Source organism: Ananas comosus, linkage group 1, assembly GCF_001540865.1.
Source record: "Ananas comosus cultivar F153 linkage group 1, ASM154086v1, whole genome shotgun sequence".
Classification (NCBI taxonomy): Eukaryota; Viridiplantae; Streptophyta; class Magnoliopsida; order Poales; family Bromeliaceae; genus Ananas; species Ananas comosus.
In genome coordinates, this window is record NC_033621.1 from 21,443,184 (window position 1) to 21,462,208 (window position 19,025).

Below are 19,025 nucleotides of genomic sequence, written 5' to 3' on the forward strand. Positions count from 1 at the left end.
ATAGTGAAAATTTTGAAGTCTAATTAAGGACCAAAATGCAACCCTGTAAATGTTCGAGGGTTAAAAAATATTTTTAAAAAAACGAATGAGAATAGTAATATCCGTTCAGAGGCCCATTTTGTTTTGGGCCCCTATTATGGGCTTGGGCTTAACGAAACGAGCACACGAATCCAACGACCCATTGTTCAATCTCCACCGTCCATTATTAGACGGTACAGATTAACTGTACCCTGGATGGACGGTAGATCGCCCTCCTATTGGCGTCCGCATACGGTGCCATCCGTACACTAGCCCTTCCTTCTATGTTTCTAGGGTTTCTAGGGTTTCTCTGCTCGAAACTTCGCCTTCGTACTCTCCCTGCTTCTTCTTCTTCGAAGCTCGTCCATGGCGGAGGAGAAGAGCTCAACCACGAACCCTAAGGTACTTCTCTCTCTCTCTCTCTCTCTCTCTCTCTCTCTCTCTCTCTCTCGCTAACACCTTTTATCTACTCACAGGAATCGTACCCTTCCTTCTCCCTTTCCAATCTCACTCAATCGGACCTCGGATTAGGGCTTTTCGGCTTCCCCGAGAAGCCGCTGCCGCCTCCTCCTCCGTGCGTCGAAGTCGATCCCTCGGAGGTACATAGTTAGTACCATTCCATCAATTGCTCTAAATAGTGTCCTCTGCATAGGCGATTAAATTCTCCTCATCTCACATTTGACCCTGTTCTTATAATCGTAGGAACCTCCGATTGCATTATCTAATGCAGATCCTGTTGTTATTAACGAATCTTTAACACTTTATAAGGTATCCGGTTCATTTCCCGCAAAATGTTTATTTAATAATGTAGAAAAACAAGGTGTACTACAGGTGTTTGATAAAATGTCGCTTTGGTTTTATTTATTACAGGGAAGAGTAAATACATCTGATGTTTTTGGTGTCACCAACTCGGATTTGGTCCCTGGAAAGTATGAAGGTGAAGAAAAAATTGCTCTTTTGGTGCTTAATTTCTTCTTTAGGTACTGTTGGATTGCACAATCTTGTTGATGTTAAGTGTTGATTGTTCTCTTACTAGGTGGATTGAAGTTGTGGGAGGGGTCTCTTGATTTAGTTAAGACCGTCTACTCTGAGGTTGAGAAAGGTCGACTAGTATTGAAAGGAAAGCGAGTATTAGAGGTGGGCTGCTTCTTCTCAGGTGACATTTTACATCCTTTTGTAGTGTGGACTTAATTTGTAATAGTTGTCGGTTTCAGTTTATCGAATCAAGTTCATGTGGAAATCAATGGGAAATGCTGCTTTGTGAGATGGGATGTATTGCTAGTTGTTATTTCTTGTGTGATAAATAGACAAATAGTTAATGTAGTTTTATTGCCCTAACTCAAGGTTTCCTGCTAATAGTAGTTGTATTGTTATTTCATTTCTCATAAAAAAAAAAGGAAACTCTTGCATCGTTTATACTGGCAATGGCAACTTTTTAGGATTTTAGTAGGTATATGAGAAAGTAAATAATTGGTCTTGTCCAAATCTGCAGTATTGAAAAATGCTGATAGAGAGAGAACCTGCAGCAGCGCAGAATACTCTTCTCACTCTTTTTGGTATTGAGGGGAGGAAAGATTTAACAGAAATCAGTTAAACATTATAATTCTAAAAAGCTTATGCTTGTTTTTGCATATGTTCCTCATTTTTATGTACTATGATTTCTATTCTGTTCATTAAGTTCTCTCATAAACCTTAAAATCTTTTGAAAGTAGTCGCTCATATATATCTTCATCATACATGATTAGTCATTTGTAATTTGATAATGTATATTATTTCTCTGTAAACTGTCTGATGTGACAACTTCTCTTAATCATACTCCTTAAAATGGGAGGGTTTAGGGGCCTCGAGTATGAAGTTCTGGTGAAACAAAATTAGGGACTAGAAGGAATTCATATACGAAAGAAAATTTTTTAGTGGGTTCTTTTAAATGCTGCTGCATAATCACAAAAAGGAGGCTCCATAGATGAATGTAGTTTCCCGTCAGGATTAAATGTGATTATTTTCTCTCAAAGTTAAATGCTTGTGATGTTCAAGGTTCCAGTTTCTCCGAATTAACTTTTACCTCAAGTTACAGGTCTCAATTTTGGAAAGTTAGAAAGATTCAAAATGTCAGATCAAAGAATTGTGAACAGAATTTTATATCTACTCTGACATATTAGATTTCTTTTTAGTGAGAGAACTTTTTGTAGTTATTGTCATCCTTTCATGAACTTAACAGCAGTGAGTTCTCTTCTCAAAAATAAGGGAGATATTTTTTTTATCCTATCTATGCTGCATTTGAGGGGGGTTGTGAATTGTTCAAATGTGCTTGCATTTAAAATGTTTGCGCCAAGTTATTAGTGGATATTGTAAGTTCTCTTCTGCAAGGGCTAATTATGGTTTCTTTCCTCCTATATTTCAGCTTGGATGTGGCCATGGGCTCCCTGGTATCTTCACAGGTCGTGAGGTATGAGTTACATAGGCTCAAATTTGTATGGTTTGGGTTTCTGTTTTAACTACCGGATTTTCTTTTCTTTATTATTATTATTATTATTAATATTTTGTTCCTTAACCATTAGGGTGCAGCTCTCATCCATTTCCAAGACTTCAATGCTGAGGTCCTAAAATATCTAACCATACCAAATGTAAAAGAAAATCTTATGAAAGATACATCTGTATCCCCCTTTGTCCGCTTCTTTGCTGGTGACTGGAGTGAAATTCACAAGCTTCTTCTCTCTGGTAACATTGATCAACAAAAAGAAACAGATGAAACCTTAGGATCGGAATATGATGGCTATGATCTCATTTTGATGGCCGAAACTGTTTATGCATTATCTTCACTTAGTAACCTCTATGTGCTTATCAAGAAGGTTAGTGTTTCCAAAGTTTAGAATTTCTTTTGTCCCCCTTTTTTTTTTTTGTGTGTGTTGCTGCAAAATCTCCTGCATTTGTTGTTTGTTTGTGGGTATCTGAAGTGAGCATGCATATTGTAGTGTCTGCACTACCCTCGCGGAGTTGTATACATGGCAGGAAAGAAGCACTATTTTGGAGTAGGCGGCGGCACGAGACAGTTTGTACACTTGGTTGAAGAAGATGGTGAGTGATACTTCTTTAGTACTATTTAATGATATTTTTGTCTTGAGGATTGTCTGGACTTCTCTTCTAGTCAAATTTTCAGGGATAGCTTTTCCTATGCATGGGATATACAACCATGTCATCAGTAGCCAAGAATAAAGCCAATTTCAAATTGGTCTTCGAATTTAGGAATAATTGTGAATCTGTGATAATGATTATGAGGATAGACGTAATGATAAAGTATGGTTCTGGGGATGACTGGACATTAAAGGGATAGCAAACATTTCATTAGTTAGCTGGAAACAGCACTAATTCCCATGTTACTATTACGTGCTTTTTATCCTGCATTTAGCAGAATAAGGGAGGAAATTAGAATTGGTAACTCACTCTGTTCCCTGTATCCTAATAAAGGGTATATATGCTATTGGGAAGAGTGATTGGGTGAAACATTGCTTTATCAGTGTATCATTTTTACGTCTTATCATTAAAAAATATTTTGTAAATTTACACCGAGTTTTCGTTTTAATTCAATTCTCATATATTTGCTGCCCTTTATGCTTTACAAGCTCCTTTACAAACTTTGAAGCATGCGTACGCTAAGTCTATGCTGATTTCTCTTGTTCTTTTTCCAGGTGCCATGGAAGCTTGCTTGCTTGCTGAAGTTGCTGATGGCTCATCTAATGTTAGGGAAGTGTGGAAGTTCTCATTCAAATAGTACTTCGTCCATACTCGAGGCAAGTGAATTCAGAAATTGTGCTTTATGTATTACTATGTTCTGTTATGCTATACCATGCCTAAACAAGAAAGTAACACATTTCTTTTCCTTTAGTCGGTAGACTTTTTTTTTTTTTATTGTTGCCCCATCAATAGATATTATGTACAATTCTCTCTTCCGCTAGCCATTTCATTATTTAAATCTTTCATTGTGTTCTTCATAGCCCACTCTTGTTCTACTATTTTATGTTGAATATTTCTGATTAAAATGTGTATTATTTATGTTTCCTAGTGCTATGGGGTTGCTCCTAGGGATCTTACCATCTATTTCTCTTTAGAGGAAAGATAAAAAGCAGAAATAATAGAAAACTTCATTATAGTTTAATGAATTATAATCAATAATCAATGTGTGACATCATGATTCAGTATTACTGCAGATATAGGATTGGCTTCAAAAATATGCTCGACTGAAGCTTTCATAATTTATTCGCTACAAGTAGAAGCCTCATGATTCATCTCAAGAAGGGTAGCTCTTCTTCTTTAGCTTATAGGATATAACGATGTCCGAGTCATGCTATTCGTAGAAGTGTTATCTTAAAATATTTTTGAACTTCTCCTTTAATATTTCTTTTTTTTCTTTACCAACTGCTTTACTGGGGGGCTGTTGCTACCTAAATCAGTGGCAGGAGCGGCGCCAAACAAGTTCTTAGAAAATGACGGCAGAGCTCCTTCTGCTAAAGCACACCTTTATTGTACGACATCTACCACCCTTTTTGAATTATTGTTATTTCGAAATTTGGTTCAGTGGTTAGATTTAACTTATTTCACATGGGATTGGATTTGGGCTCTTCATAAAATTTTTGTTCAATATATGAGACCCTCTTATTGCTTTTCCAATGGTAGCATTCTAATGGAAGCAAGTGAATGGTTAGATTTAAATTATTTTACATGGGATTTGGGCTCTTCATTAAATTGTGTTGTTCAATTTGTGGGGCCATTTTATTTTATTTTATTTTTTAATGGTAGCATTCTAATAGAAGCAAGTGCAATGAATAGTACACATGTGCTGGCCCAAAGCAAACTCATGGGGAAAAAGCTATGTTGTCCTTCCACGTATTCTTATCATGTGCAATAATAATGATTACATTACATTACATACATAGTACGATGTGATGGGCTTGTTTCTTCTACCTCTTAGTTGTCTTTAGGTCATGCACCTTAGTGTATCAAATTACTAACCAATATTTCCTTCACTCTTTTTTTTTCTTTTAATTCCTTTGTGAATTAGTTTAATGTTATTGTATTGAGAACAGGTTATGATAAGAAGCTCTCACCTACATAGTTGAGTTTATATTGAGAGATGAGAGTTAGGGTGTTTTCTGAAGCTGTGGTAGTAAGTTTTTTTTTTTTTTTTACTTTTTCGCGCGTCAGATTGGATCATGAAAATCATATGCTCTACCTTTAAGATTCACTTTGCATGATATATTGCAGCAGATCCGATCTGTAGAAAAAGTGGAATCACACTCTAAACTCTTCTCTCTCTCTCTCTCTCTCTCTCTCTCTCTCTCTCTCTCTCTATGCATGTTTATGTGTATATATTATGTGGAAAACAAATGGTCTCTTTCATGCAAATTGGTGAGGAACAGGAAAGGAATCAAAGCCTATCAGGCCATGTTTGTCTCCTTCCCCTCAATGTCTATCCTTCAATGAGTGTTGCCCACTCCCATGTGCTTTAGCCCATCACACCATCATGTTGCTCCCTCTATTATTCTCCTCCGCATTCCCCTAACCCTATATCAACACCCTACTCACACTTACTCCCTAAACTAAGCACATCATAGGCAATGGGCTTCAAAGACATCTTTGTAAGATGCTCTAGAGGCCACTCTTCCTCCTCCTGTTGCTACTACTACAGCAGCTACCAAAGGCTGCACTACCAAACCGCTGACATGACAGTGATGCAAGGGAAGCAGCGACAGCGAACAAGCGGTGGCGCAATTTCTTGCATCGAGAAGCCGTCGATGTGGCGGCACTTCTCCTCGGCCCTAGTCCTGAGGAGGGTGCTCGACGACTACGGCGCGGGGGTCGGTCCGGTCATCGTCTTCTCGTCCCCTTGGGGGCTTCCGGTTCTCTCTCATCCCGCCCTCGTTCCTAGGAAGAAGATCGGTTCGTCGTACCGGAAGGCCGTGTTATGAGTAGTGAGATGCAACTTTTGAGTACATTTTGAAGTTGCCTTGACAAAGTTGCTAGTTATGTACTTTTCCTTGGATGTACAATTGTTATTGCATTTTCTACCCCTTAGTTTTTGTACCCTAGATAGTTATGTATCTATGTTAAATCTACAATTATTTTGGCATTTGCTATCCCTACAATCTCACAAAAATTCACATTCAATGGCTCTGCTATTTCTAGTGGAGTAAACAAAAATAACATATGCATAGTTCGCTAGTTACATAACATGTTTTCAATCCAAACATCTAAACTATGTTCTAAAAGAATGAACACTAAAATAAACCATAGTCAGTTAATTCGGGAATTATTGAGAATCCAAATAAAACAGTTCGTATGCAATTTATTTTCAAAAAATTAAAATAAAACGCGAATTTTTGGATTAGGTTTATTATTCGTGAATAATTTGCATAAGCCGAACTATTCGGTCAAAAAAATGCGCAAAATATTTGGATAAAAGTCCCTTTTCAAATTGTTCGCAAATTATTGCAGAATTATTCGCGAATTATTGAAAAAATTCATAAATTTTTGGAATATGTGGATCACGAAAAAAAAATGAAGATGGAGACGACAATAAATGCTATTATTTTTTGTTTACTTAATCTACTTTATTTTGTAGCTCTCTATTTTTATATTTTTAAAAATTTATAATTATGTATGCTAGTAGCATAAATTTAGAGAAAAAAAATTTAGTTTAGTTTTCATCTTGAATTTTTAATTGGTGAATGCATAATTTTCGTATAAATCGCATATCTGAATAATTGACAGATTTATTTTTTAAACCGTATTTTTTAACAAATTTAAAAATTGTGATACAATTATACCCATACCGATTTTTTGCCGAATCCGAATTAACTAACTATGAAATAGACAACTTTGGTAATCGAGTTTGCATTTGGTACGGCCATGCTAAATGTTCTTCTTCTTCTTCTTCTTCTTCTTCTTCTTCTTCTTCTTCTTCATTGGGCACGTTCACTTTTTAGATCCTCTCTTTTTCAATCATTTTAATTATGATTACAAATCATTTGATGAATTAAAAAAAAGAAAAGAAAATAAGAATAGATGAATAAGGTTTGTAACTAAATACAACTCGAGCAGGTTGGGTCAGGCCAAACGCCTCAATTTTTTAATCTTATATTTTAAATCTGTTTTATTATTATTCTTTCATTCAATTTTATAGAATATTTATTGTAGTTTATTTGGTAAGTAAATATTACATAATTTTCTATAGAAAAACATTCGAAATTATTGAATAGCTGATTTGGTTTGGAAATTTCTATCCTAAAATAGCACAAATTATGTCCTAATTTTTTTTGGTTTATTTTATTGCCCTCATTGTTTGTAGTTAGGTATAATAATGAAAATTAATAATAATAATAATAATAATAATAGCCTATATAGGTGATAGTACAATTTTACCATAGCCGTTATTCCTGGGATAAACATGTTATGAGAATATTTTTCTCATTAAATTGTAGGTGGTCTTAATGTGAAAAAAAGGAGAAAAGTTAAAATTATTAGTACATTTTTTAATGGCACTCTCTCTATCTTTAATCAATTTGATTTGAGTTTTTCTAGTTAATTAACTAGAGAACGTAAAAATTAGTAACTTTGTTAGCGATCAACCATTAAAAAATAACAAAATCCACTATTTTTTCAGCGGAAAAGTGAAAAAAGGAATTAATTTTAACGAAATCTTGAAATTCTCCATTCAGCTCATTAGAATAATCCAAACCAAAATAGTTGCAAGTTTAGTGGGTGTCAAGAAAATAAAATAAAGTTTAAGACCCTTTTTAAAAAATGGCCTCTTGTTGAGGGGTTCTCCATAAATTTCCACCAAAAAGAATAAAAAAAAATACTAATGGTAAAAAACCCCTTTTACGTTTTGTTTTAAAAAAAAAAACAAATGATGAGATAAGTAAAAAAAAAAAAAAGGAAAAAAAGAGCTAAAGTTTACACTTACACGTAGGGCCTATGGATAGCATTGATAAATAAAAGGAAAATGCTTAAAACGAAAAAACAAATGTAAAAGGACTCCTAAATGTTAAATATAAAAATGTTTAAACACCGTTATCTAAAAGCTTAACTTTTTAGAGTACAACGGTTGTTTCGTATGGTATCAGAGCAGGAAGTTCTGAGTTCGAGTCACGCCAGGCTCCTAGCATATTAATTTCCTCCCATTTAATTCAAGCCCACGTCATGGGCCGATTAAAAAGTTTCGAGGACGTGAGGGGAGTGTTAAATATAAAAATGTTTAAACACCGTGTTGTTTCACACTAAATATTAAAACTTTTACAAACAATCCCCTGAACATTTAATCTCGCTCCTCAGCCCAACTTACTTATTAAACAACTGATTTAATCATATATTTTTCAAATAATTTTGTATATATAATTTCAAAATATGCATGACCAAGTACCGAATCGAAGAATAGGATGAATATATCTTTAAATTTTATTATTCTTTATTATGAGTTAGAATAGAAAAAAATAAATTTGTCTGTGTTTTAAACTATGCAAGATTATATACAATACAAGCGATCAAGATGACTACTTAATTACTTAACTTATGCTGAGAACAGAACCAGTTAAATTATTTGATAATATTTAGAGAGTCTAATTAGTAATATTAAAGTTTTGTTTCCAAAAATAATAAAGTTTAGAATGTTTTTCTCCATTTTTCTAAAAAAAAAAAAATTCTCAATTTCCCCACAGTGTATTTTTACTTTGTCATCCAGTGGTTCAAAAAAGTGGCACTGAAATACTTTGCAATATAGGACATTTTTATTTTTCCACCCCATGATTCAAAAAATTATATTTAACTACCATATAGTTTGTTTTTTTTTTTTTTTTTGAGGAAATATTTTTGTNTTCTTTAGAGAATGTGATTCAAATAATTTTGAAGAAAGAAATAAAAGTTTTAGAGCAGTTGCTATATATCGTCTTAGGAAAATTTTCATAACTCTCCAAGACTAGCTTCTCCAGTGTTTTTCCTTTTTTTTTTTTTTCTAATTGTGTTTAATTTACTATTCTATTTAGGTAGGTTAATTTTTTGTTAAAATAAAAATAAAACGATAGTATAATTAATTAACTGTAATATTTTGAACTATAAAGTGGCAAAATAAAAATGCACTAGCCTACACGCAAAAAAAAAAAAAAAGGGTGGGGAACACGCATGGGACTCTAGCAGCCGTCCGATCTTAATCAGACAGCTCCATTTAACCGAAAGAACGATCTCTTCGTATTTAAAACGCAATCAATCTTCACATGCATTTGCTTTATTAAAGCATATGAATTAATGCAAGGTTGAGGTCACAATATCTTATTGGTATGCCAAACTAAAATTTTGTGGGGATATTCCCCCCAAATGAGACAGTCTTATCCACCGTTCGTCGTATAAACTGCATGGGATGAATCTCAAAATATAGTTCTCAATGAATGGGGTCGTCTGAATATGGGGACTGTCCCCGTAAAATTTTGTATCTCGTTGTGTATTTTGTGAACAGATTTTTTTTTTTCTTTACTGAGAAAAATGTGCTGTATCTTTCTAAAAAGAATGAATTGTATTTTTAGTATTTAAACTTTAATTTGTTGCAAATTTTGCCCAAAACATTCTAAACTGTTATAGTTAAATTTCGCAATCCAATTTAGTTTGTTAAAAGAAGATATATTGATAATGTGATAGTTTGGTGATAGATGACGTGGTGCTTACTGAATTGCCCCATCGATCACTAGTATATCTGCGAAATATTCAAATCTATTCAATTAAATTAGACCGTAAAACTTGATTATAGTTATTTATAAAATTTTAGTCAAAAATATTCTCTTTTTAATACTTGAGCAATTAATGAATATTTGTTTCATCGTTTACAAATGACTAAAAATGTTAATAGAAATTTTTTTTTAATTTTTTTTTGCCGGTTTAGATCTAAAAAAAAAAGCTTTTTTTGGGAATTTTTTTTTTCCAAATTTCATAGAAGACTAGTATTTTTATTTTTCAGAATTTTTTTAAAATAAAAACACTACTTTCCTATAAAACTTCGAAAAAAGCTTTTCTAAAAAATCTATTATTTTTTATTCAAACGAACAAAAAATTGCAAAAAAAAAGATTCACGGAATTATTTTTTAAATTATTTTTCGCACTTTCTGAGGAACCGAACAACTTCTTAGTTGATTGATTGAAATAATTAGGAAATTGTTCACATTTTGGATGGAGAGAAAGGAAAGAAATTGGGTTTTGTAACTTGTTAATTAATTAATTAATTAATTAGGAAGTTAGTTTTTGTAACTTGTGATCATAGAATCAACATAAGTAGTCATTAAGGCAACTCCTTAATTAATATAAGAGAACGTTTCCTAAAATCACTTTTAATCAGATCCCAATATCAGTGTACCCAACCCCCATTAAATCCACGTAACTTTCCTCGCCATTAATTAATTAACTCCGTGTATATATACATATACATATATATAAAAACTCCACAACTTCACATCTAACTCATATCTAAGCATCTCATATCTAATTTACCCCCACTCACATTTAATAGCAAAATTTGCTAAGACAAATTTGGAAAATTACATTAAAATATATATATACAAGATGTATGATATGAGTGAGAGAAGGAGAAGAGAGAATATATAGGAAAAGCGCTTCTGGGAGAATTGAAGCGCTTCTCGGTGGTGACGTGATTAAGAGCGTTGGCATTAACATGAACAGCATGGGGAGGAGGAGTAAGAAGCTGCAGCTCTACTTGTCGAAGAAGCTGAGGAGATCGGTCCCCAACATCAACATCCGCATCCAATTCCGGGCCAGAAGGAGGACCGCTGACAAACCCGTTAACCCGCAGTACTCCACCACCAGTTGGCTCCTCTCCGCCTGCAAGTACCCCAAGACGCCGTCCTTCGCCGTTAGCCGACACAACGACGACGACGCCGCCGACGCCGCCGCCGCCGCTCACGGCGCCACGCTGTCCGACGTGGACCGGTTCCTGCACGAGAACTTCCACTCCCTCTACATCCGCGACCCGAGTGACGTCACCGACGCCGCCGCCTCGCCGCCCCCCCGGTTCGACCCCGAGCCGGGGCCGGTCCGGTCCTCGGACCGGTTCTTCGTGTCCCCCGCCACGACGTCGAACTCGATCATGCTGGACCGGGCCGGGCCGGCCACGTCGGCGTCGACGTCGTCGTCGTCGTCGGAGGAGGACACGTCAGCGGCGGAGGGGGGAGAGGATGACGTGGCGGCGGCGGCGGCGGCGGCGGTGGTGACGTTCTCGAAGGACCCGTACGAGGACTTTCGCCGGTCCATGCGGGAGATGGTGGACGCGCGCCGCGTGGACGCGTCGCAGCCGTTGGATTGGGACTTCATGGAGGAGCTCCTCTTCTGCTACCTGGAGCTGAACGACAAGAGCGTGCACAAGTACATCCTAACGGCGTTTACGGATCTGACCGTTAGTTTCCGCCGTCCCCGGGACCCCGCGGTGTCGGCGGATGCCGGGACGGAGCAGCGGCGGCGGCGGCGACGGACGAGGACAAAGGCTGCGGCGGCGGCGGCGGCGGTGCGGCTGTGACGGCGGCGTCGAACGCGCCCCGATTCGTTACGAAATTGTATACTCGGTGATGTTACTGACAGAGCTGATTTTAATATTAATAGATATAATTTATTGAATTTGGTTCATGTTTCGTTCGATATATATATATATATATATATAGTTATTTATTTATTTTAAGCAATTAGATTTTGAATTTTGCACCTCGAATATCATTCTCTTGCTTCTGTTAGAGACTGTCGGTTCTTGTTTATTTTAATTTGATAAAATTTCAGATTTGTTCAAAAATGTTCAAAATTAGAAATCAACAATCCATATTTCAGTTCATTTATATATATATATATACAGAGAGAGAGAGCGAGAGTTGAGTTAGAATACTATCGATAGCAAACAGGCTCTATTGCCACCCATTTGTTTTCGGTGATTGAGTCTCCAAATCGACGATCGGCATCGTTAAATATAATTTATATCACTTGAAGTGTTTGGAAATCAAATTTTAAATCTTTTCGACATAATTTGCCTAATGATCAAAGGGTTTCAAAATTTGTAATTTTAATGGTCGATACGAGACGTTTTCTCGTTTAATGGTGTAAAGATATCCAAATTAATTAAATTTTTGTTAGAAATTTTTTTAAACTATTTAAAACGAGATTTATACTCTTAATCTTGATTACAAGACTCCTATCATCATTTTCTAAAGAATATTCATTTTCAGCCGTTTATTTTTGTGTCTATTCGATGGATAGGAGAACAATATTGAAAATATATAAAATTTAATTTCTAAACATTTTAAGCGGTATGGATCATATTTAACGGCGCCGATCGTCGATTTGAAAGCTCCATCATCGAAAACAAATAGGTGGCAACGGAACTCGTTTGCTATCAATAATATTCTAGCTCAACTCTCTCTCTCTCTATATATATATATTAGTTTCAATAATATTTGTAATTAATAAATCTCCACATTAAAATGACTTAATTAATATTAATTTCTAATTATTCGGTAGTTTGTTTTTAGAGGGCCCCACTTTAACTTAAAGGTCGCCGTAGACAGAGGTGACCACAAAATATATAGGGAAAACTTTAAAAAACTCCATGTGGTTTCACATTTTTTTATTTAAGTAACTTGTGATTTAAAGTGTATTAAGTTTGTACCATATGGTTTCTCACTTTATCACTTTAGTATTTTGTGGTTTCTCACTTTATCACTTTAGTAACTTGTGGTTTAAAGTGTATCAAGTTAGTACTCTATGGTTTTATTTTTGTGAGTCCAGCTGGGATACTATCAATAGCACAAAGTATTTGGTACTATCAAATTTTCTACCGTTAGATTTACCTCTTTTATCATTTTCAACTGTTAGATTATACTATTCAACCAACCACCCACTCAACCCTAGAGGGCCCACATCATCCTAACCGCACATTTTTTAATCCGATGGTATACAACTTAATAGCACCAAGTCATTGGTGCTATTAATAGTATTTCAGCCTAGTTCTTATTTTTGTATCAAGTTAGTATCATGTGATTTTATTTTTGTATCAAGTTGGTACCCTGTGATTTTTAAACCACAGGGTACTAAAGTGATAAAGTGCGAAACCACATGGTACTAACTTGATACACTTTAAACTACAGGGTACTAAAGTGAAAAAGTGCAAAATTATATGGTACTAACTTAATACACTTTAAACCATAAGGTACTAAAGTCAGAAAAAGAGAAACCACAAGGGGGTATTTGAAGTTTTCCCAAATATATACTCAGAATGTGGATACTTCTCTCTCTCTCAAAAAAAAAAAAAAAAAAAAACTTTTAGTGTAGATATGATATTTTAATTGTGTTACAACGCAAATTACGTGATTCCTCACATGCAACGAAGCAAATGTGATGTGTTATTATATTTGACTTTTGGAGTATACTTATAGTACTTAAAATTATTTTTATTACGTCTACGGCTGCTACTACTATATTAACTATATCCATTTTGATTAATAATAATATCGCATTTAGGTGACAAATTGGTACAATTAGTTGGGTTCCAACCGCGTGATCAATGAGGTATATATGCTGCAGATGCTATAATAAATAAATTGTAGTTAATGAGGATATAAATTGCCGTTTAATTAATTAAATAGGGTGAGATTTGTGATCAATGTATACAATTAAGGACATGCATTGGGTGTGGTTTTTTAATTGTAATACTTAGGACCCGTTTGGAAACTATATAATTTTATAGTATCAAAATATTTTTTTACTAGTTTAATAAAAAAAATTATGTTTAATTATAAAGGAGCATTTAATTAGGTGCTTTTTTGAAGTATCAAAAAAAATAAAAATATCTCAAAAATACTGTGAATTAATTTATTGTAAAAACAAAAAAGAGCTAAAAAACTTCTGAATTTAATTACTTGTTGTTAACGAATATATGTTGTAGTATAATATAATAACTTCACAATTAATATATAAAATTACAATATTGTATCGTCCTTATATCAAAATATATGGAAACCCCCACAACTACAGGCAATTTTGAAATAAGCCCCTTACCCTTTTTTTAAAAAAGAAATAAGGTCCCTCAACTTTAAACTTTTTATTGAGTTCTTATATACTTGGTTAAGAGAAAAATTTTATTAACTGTTAATGTGTCTTAATTTTATTTTCATTTTTATGCATTAGAATAGAAAAAAAATTATTTCTATTTTAAATATTTACACGATTTTATATCCAAAACATACGGCTAAAATGGATGCATAATTAGTAATTTCATTTGAACGGAGAGAGGGTCCATTAATGGAGTCTAATTAAGAAATAAAAATTTTATAAATCTAATGCAAAAAAGTGCTAAAGTTCAGGAGAATTTTCTACATTATTTTTTTCTTTTGATTTTTTTTCTTGCATGTGAGGAGATAGAGTAATGGCTAATATAAACCGTTGACTGGTTACTTATTATAATTATTATGAGAAATTTTACTTGTATAACTCAAAAAAGTGTGTAGATCTTATCCTTTTTATTCTAAGATTTATAAAAATTTAAATAAATATTAGTCGTTGGATGGAGAGGGTATAAGATCGATGCATATTTTATTTTGGAGTGTGCCAATTGTATTGCCTCTTATTGTATTATTCGATTTGGATTTTTGGAAATACTGCAATCAAGTCCTGCAACCTAATTTAGTTGACTAAATATTAATAAATTACTGTGGCAATTATTAAGACATTGTATTACTTTTATATCAACTATGCATTAGCATTAGTCTATCAAATTGGTTTATAAGATTTGATTATAAATTGCAACAATTCTGAAAATTTAAGTAGGAATTATAGTAGATTAAAGTTTGAAGGCAAAAGTGTCACCGTACTGATAGTCTAAGGACCCAACTTGCAATTTGCTCTTATTATTATTTTCAAAAATTAATCTCAAGGTTTACTTTTGGTGATGTGGAAACAGTGATGTTTAGTTAAAGCAGATCCAAGTTAAAGTGAATTGAATGGCTTGGTTTTTGTTTTGGTTTTGATTTGGTTTGGTTTGATTTACTCATTGTGACCATCATAAAAATGCTTTTCTCAATTTAACTTTTCACAAGTTTTCAGCTTTTGTAAAATTAGATTACTATTTTGAATTTTGCAGATTCGATTCGAATTTTTAGGACACTAACTAAAATATTCTTATTTTTTTCTCTCTATNAAGCCCAAAATAAGTGGATTTTTTATGCAAATTGGCCTACTTTTATTCTCTTTTCTCTCTCTTCCTTTTTTTACGCCTTGTTTTTCTCTCCGACTCTCCGCCTCCGAGGCGGCGCCGGCGGGGTCTGCGGCCGCGGTCCGACCCCAAGGCATCCGGCGTAAGCCCTAGATCGCACGGCCCATCGCCTACGCCCTCCACGGCATTGGGATGGGGAAGGTCAGCATTTTACACTATTTACACCATTTTACAACATTTAAATGGTATAAATGGTGGGAGTTCAAAACATCTAATCTAGCTAAATGAGCTTTTCCAAAATGGTGTAAAATTGTGTAAAATTGTGTAAATACCATTTCGAAAAAGCTCCCCTGGTCCTCCTCATAGCCCACGTCCCTCGTCCTCGCCGCCTCCGACCACCACTCCATCCGCCGGCGGCGCTCGAGGCGGCGGTGACGGCAGTAGCGCTCGAGGCGGAGGTGGAGGCGACGGCGGCGAGGAGGGGGCTGCCGGAGAAGGGTCGGCTGGTGGAGGTGGTGGTCGCTGCTGGCCTGCTGCTGCATACCCTCCCTTGCTCGCTTTCGAAATCCCTCCTGTCACTGCCTCCCTCAACCCCAGCCTCAGCACCAACGTCAATAACATCAACATCACCGACCCAGACGCCACGCCCACGCCTCCGCTTCGGGCGATGGCGTCTGCGTCGTCCTCGCTGGAGAGCAACGGGTGCGAATTACAGCAGTGGTACTATCATACCAGGCGGAGGCGGAGGCGAAGGCGGAGAGTCTTGGTGAAAAATCCAAAATCTCCAAATATCATTTAATTTTATAATTATTCTTTGTTTATTATGTTAATTAATTGGATGGACTAAATTTAATTTATTCCTTCTTTATACCACATAAAGACATGAATTAAGTGGAATGTTGGGAACATTGGATTTCCAACGTTCCATTCTCTCTCCATTATATATACGTTGGATTGCACTGCTCATCTATGATGAACATTGCTGAGAGGGAGCCAAGTGAAAAAAAAGGAGAAACTTTATTTAAATTTTTATTTTATTTTGTTTGATCTTTTTATCATCGAATGTTGAAAGAGTCTCCGTTAACCTCTTCCACGTTTGTATTTGTAGGAGGAGAAATTTCGATCATGCCTTGGGATGGTATTTTCGATTAATCCCGCACGAAGGACGGAAATACGTCTTAAGGCAGCGCCTCGCATGCTTCCGGATCAACTAAAAAATTTATTTGGATTTAGCGATTGTCTGTAAGTTACATTTATTAATTTTATCACAAATTAGTTAGATTTTAATCACAATCGAATTTTTTGTTGCGGTTTCCCCCAACAGATCGAGAGCCGGAGAGAAAAAAAAAAGCGTAAAAAAAAAGAGAGAAAAAAGAGAATAAGAGTATTTTGGTCAGTGTCCTGAAAATTCGGATTAAATCTGTAAAATTCAAAATAGTGACCTAATTTTGCAAAAGCTGAAAATTTGTGAATTTTTTATGCAAATTGGCCAAAAAGAAAAAAAGATACCAATTACTCTAAAAAAGAAAAAAGTAACGACCCCAACGAAACAGCTAGCCTAGAATATTTATTTTGGAGTGAAATAAAATAAGAGCATAAAAATTACACATGCATGCAAGAATTAAATATATTGAAAATTTAAACTTGAAACCATTTAATCCTAATCAGAATTTTTTTTTTCCTCACATATATTAATTTCTATAAAAGATGATATAAACAAGTAATTAAGCAGCCGAATTACATAACAGTGCTCCAAATATTACCATAATCTAGAATTTAATAAAAGAGTGAACGGGAAAGAAATTAATATTATATTTAGGAGAGAATTGATCACTTTTGAACACAATTATTAGAGGAAAACTTTTGCATTTAATTGATAGCAGATTAAGATAAATTTAACAAAAAATTGAGTCCAACCTATTAGGAAATAAAAATAATTTTGGAATTTTGATATTATATCTTGTATAATTTACATGAACTATATAGTGGATATAATTAAGTAATAAAAATATCTTTTTTTTTGCAGCTTAAGCTATTGAAGACGAATAATTGTTCACAACATTTTAATGTAATGTTAGAATAGTAGATTCTCAGCTCGAATCCGTCGGCTTATTAAAAATTCTCAAGCTCAAATATAAGAAAAAAAAATGTTAAATGTAAGTATTTAAAATATTATTAATTCTTTGATATCTTAAGTTGTTATCCAACAATGGTTGTTTCATACACTTTTAACACTATAATATATGTGCAATAAAAAAGGTGGTTCGATGATAGCCGGGTCGGTTCTAAGAACACTGATCTTAACGGGTTAGATCCGTTAAAAAGGCCCGAAAATTCGACTATAATTACATACGTATTGGGTTGTAGGCCGAATCTTGTTTGTTCTACAAGAAGCCTAGTTGGGCCGGACTCGAGAAAAAAAAGGGGTTAAGGGGTGGAATGACCCACATTTCTAAAAATGGGTGGGATTAGCTAACTCCACCTCAAATGGGTTATTTCGGATTAGCTAACCCCACCTCAAATGGGTTATCCCGGATTAGCTAACCCCACCTAACCCCACCAAACCCCAACCAAACACTATTTTCTATTCATAATAACCTACTATTCTTCTTATCCCAGCTACTCCAACCAAACACTATTTTTTACTATCCTGGACTAACTCCAACCCCCAACCAAACACAAAAATACTCTAACCAGAATAACTAATTTTTCCTTAACCCCGAACCAAACGGTAAAATTTTTTTGGCTAAATTATAGAAACCGTCTTTTCACTTTTCTCCCCTGTCATTTAAAACCCATACTTTATCCCCTTAGCTGGTGTTTGGTTGGGGGTTAAAGTGGAGGTATAAGCGGGTTAAAGCCCCTTTAACCCCAAATACTATTTTTTAATTAGGATAACCCATTTGGGGTGGGGTTAACAAACAATGGGGTAGGGTTAACAAACTCCACCCCACCATAGAATTGGTGTGGGATTAAAGTTAATCCCACCCCAATTCAATTTAAAATATAATTTTAAATTACAAATTTTAAAAATTTATAATTCGTAACCAAAAAATTAATATTTTTAATTTTTAATTTTAAAATTTTAAAATTTAAATTTTATTATTTAAATTTTAAATTTGATATTTTATATTTGAAATTTTTAAAATGTTTAATTTATAATCTTATAATTAATATTTATATTTTTAAATTATAAATTTTAAATTATTATTTATAATTATTCAAATTTTAAATTTAATATTTTATACTTGACATTTTAAAAATTTATAATTTGTAATCTTAAAATATATATTTATATTTTTAAAAGTTATCTAGTTAAATTTAAAATTTTAAATATAAAACAATAAATTTAAATTCAAAATATAAAAATTGGGATAAATTTATTATTTTTCTATTTATAACAACTCACTATCCTTTTTATTCAACCTAGTCCAACCAAACACTATTTTACTTATACCTGGACTAAACCCAATTCTCAACCAAACACAAAATTACTTTAACCTTATCTTAACCCTGAACTTAACCTTATCCCTGGAATAACTAGTTCTTACTTAATCCCGAAGCAAACGAATTAAGAAATGAAAAATGATCAAGAGGGGTACATTGTGACAAAATAACCAAATTGTTTCTCATCTTCTTCAGGGTGGGCGTGAATGGAGAGGTGGACGAGGATGAGGCGGCGGAGATAGGCGAGGGCGTTTGGGTGGGCATGGACAGAGATCGGGGTGGGCGAGGGCGAGGCGGCATGGCGGAGGGCAAGAAAGGATAA

At 34.5% G+C, this 19,025-nt stretch overlaps 3 protein-coding genes across 7 annotated transcripts; all 3 read left to right on the top strand.

Moving 5' to 3' along the window:
* Window positions 268-6,134, top strand: LOC109716457 (histidine protein methyltransferase 1 homolog). Of its 5 annotated transcripts, none has more exons than XR_002217931.1 (10): window positions 268-420; window positions 495-617; window positions 721-786; window positions 889-955; window positions 1,055-1,155; window positions 2,420-2,464; window positions 2,577-2,867; window positions 2,991-3,093; window positions 3,705-4,312; window positions 4,467-6,113. XR_002217931.1 is itself a non-coding variant. In XM_020241932.1 (10 exons), exons 1-9 carry the CDS (start codon window positions 385-387, stop codon window positions 3,785-3,787), a joined length of 915 nt encoding a protein of 304 aa, XP_020097521.1. In that variant the 5' UTR covers window positions 268-384; the 3' UTR covers window positions 3,788-3,806; window positions 4,224-6,134. The 5 variants fall into 5 exon arrangements, 4 of the variants coding, with proteins under 4 accessions (XP_020097521.1, XP_020097540.1, XP_020097528.1 ...); XM_020241932.1 differs by having other exon boundaries at window positions 3,705-3,806; window positions 4,224-6,134; XM_020241951.1 differs by having other exon boundaries at window positions 3,705-3,806; window positions 4,467-6,134.
* LOC109719770 (transcription repressor OFP14) lies at window positions 10,518-11,656 on the top strand. The gene has a single exon (XM_020246583.1). The coding sequence runs from the start codon at window positions 10,724-10,726 to the stop codon at window positions 11,579-11,581; it is 858 nt and encodes a 285-aa protein (XP_020102172.1). The 5' UTR covers window positions 10,518-10,723; the 3' UTR covers window positions 11,582-11,656.
* LOC109724334 (putative lysozyme-like protein) lies at window positions 13,610-19,025 on the top strand. Its single transcript, XM_020253158.1, has 3 exons — window positions 13,610-13,614; window positions 15,602-15,976; window positions 18,899-19,025. The coding sequence occupies exons 1-3, from the start codon at window positions 13,610-13,612 to the stop codon at window positions 19,023-19,025; spliced, it is 507 nt and encodes a 168-aa protein (XP_020108747.1).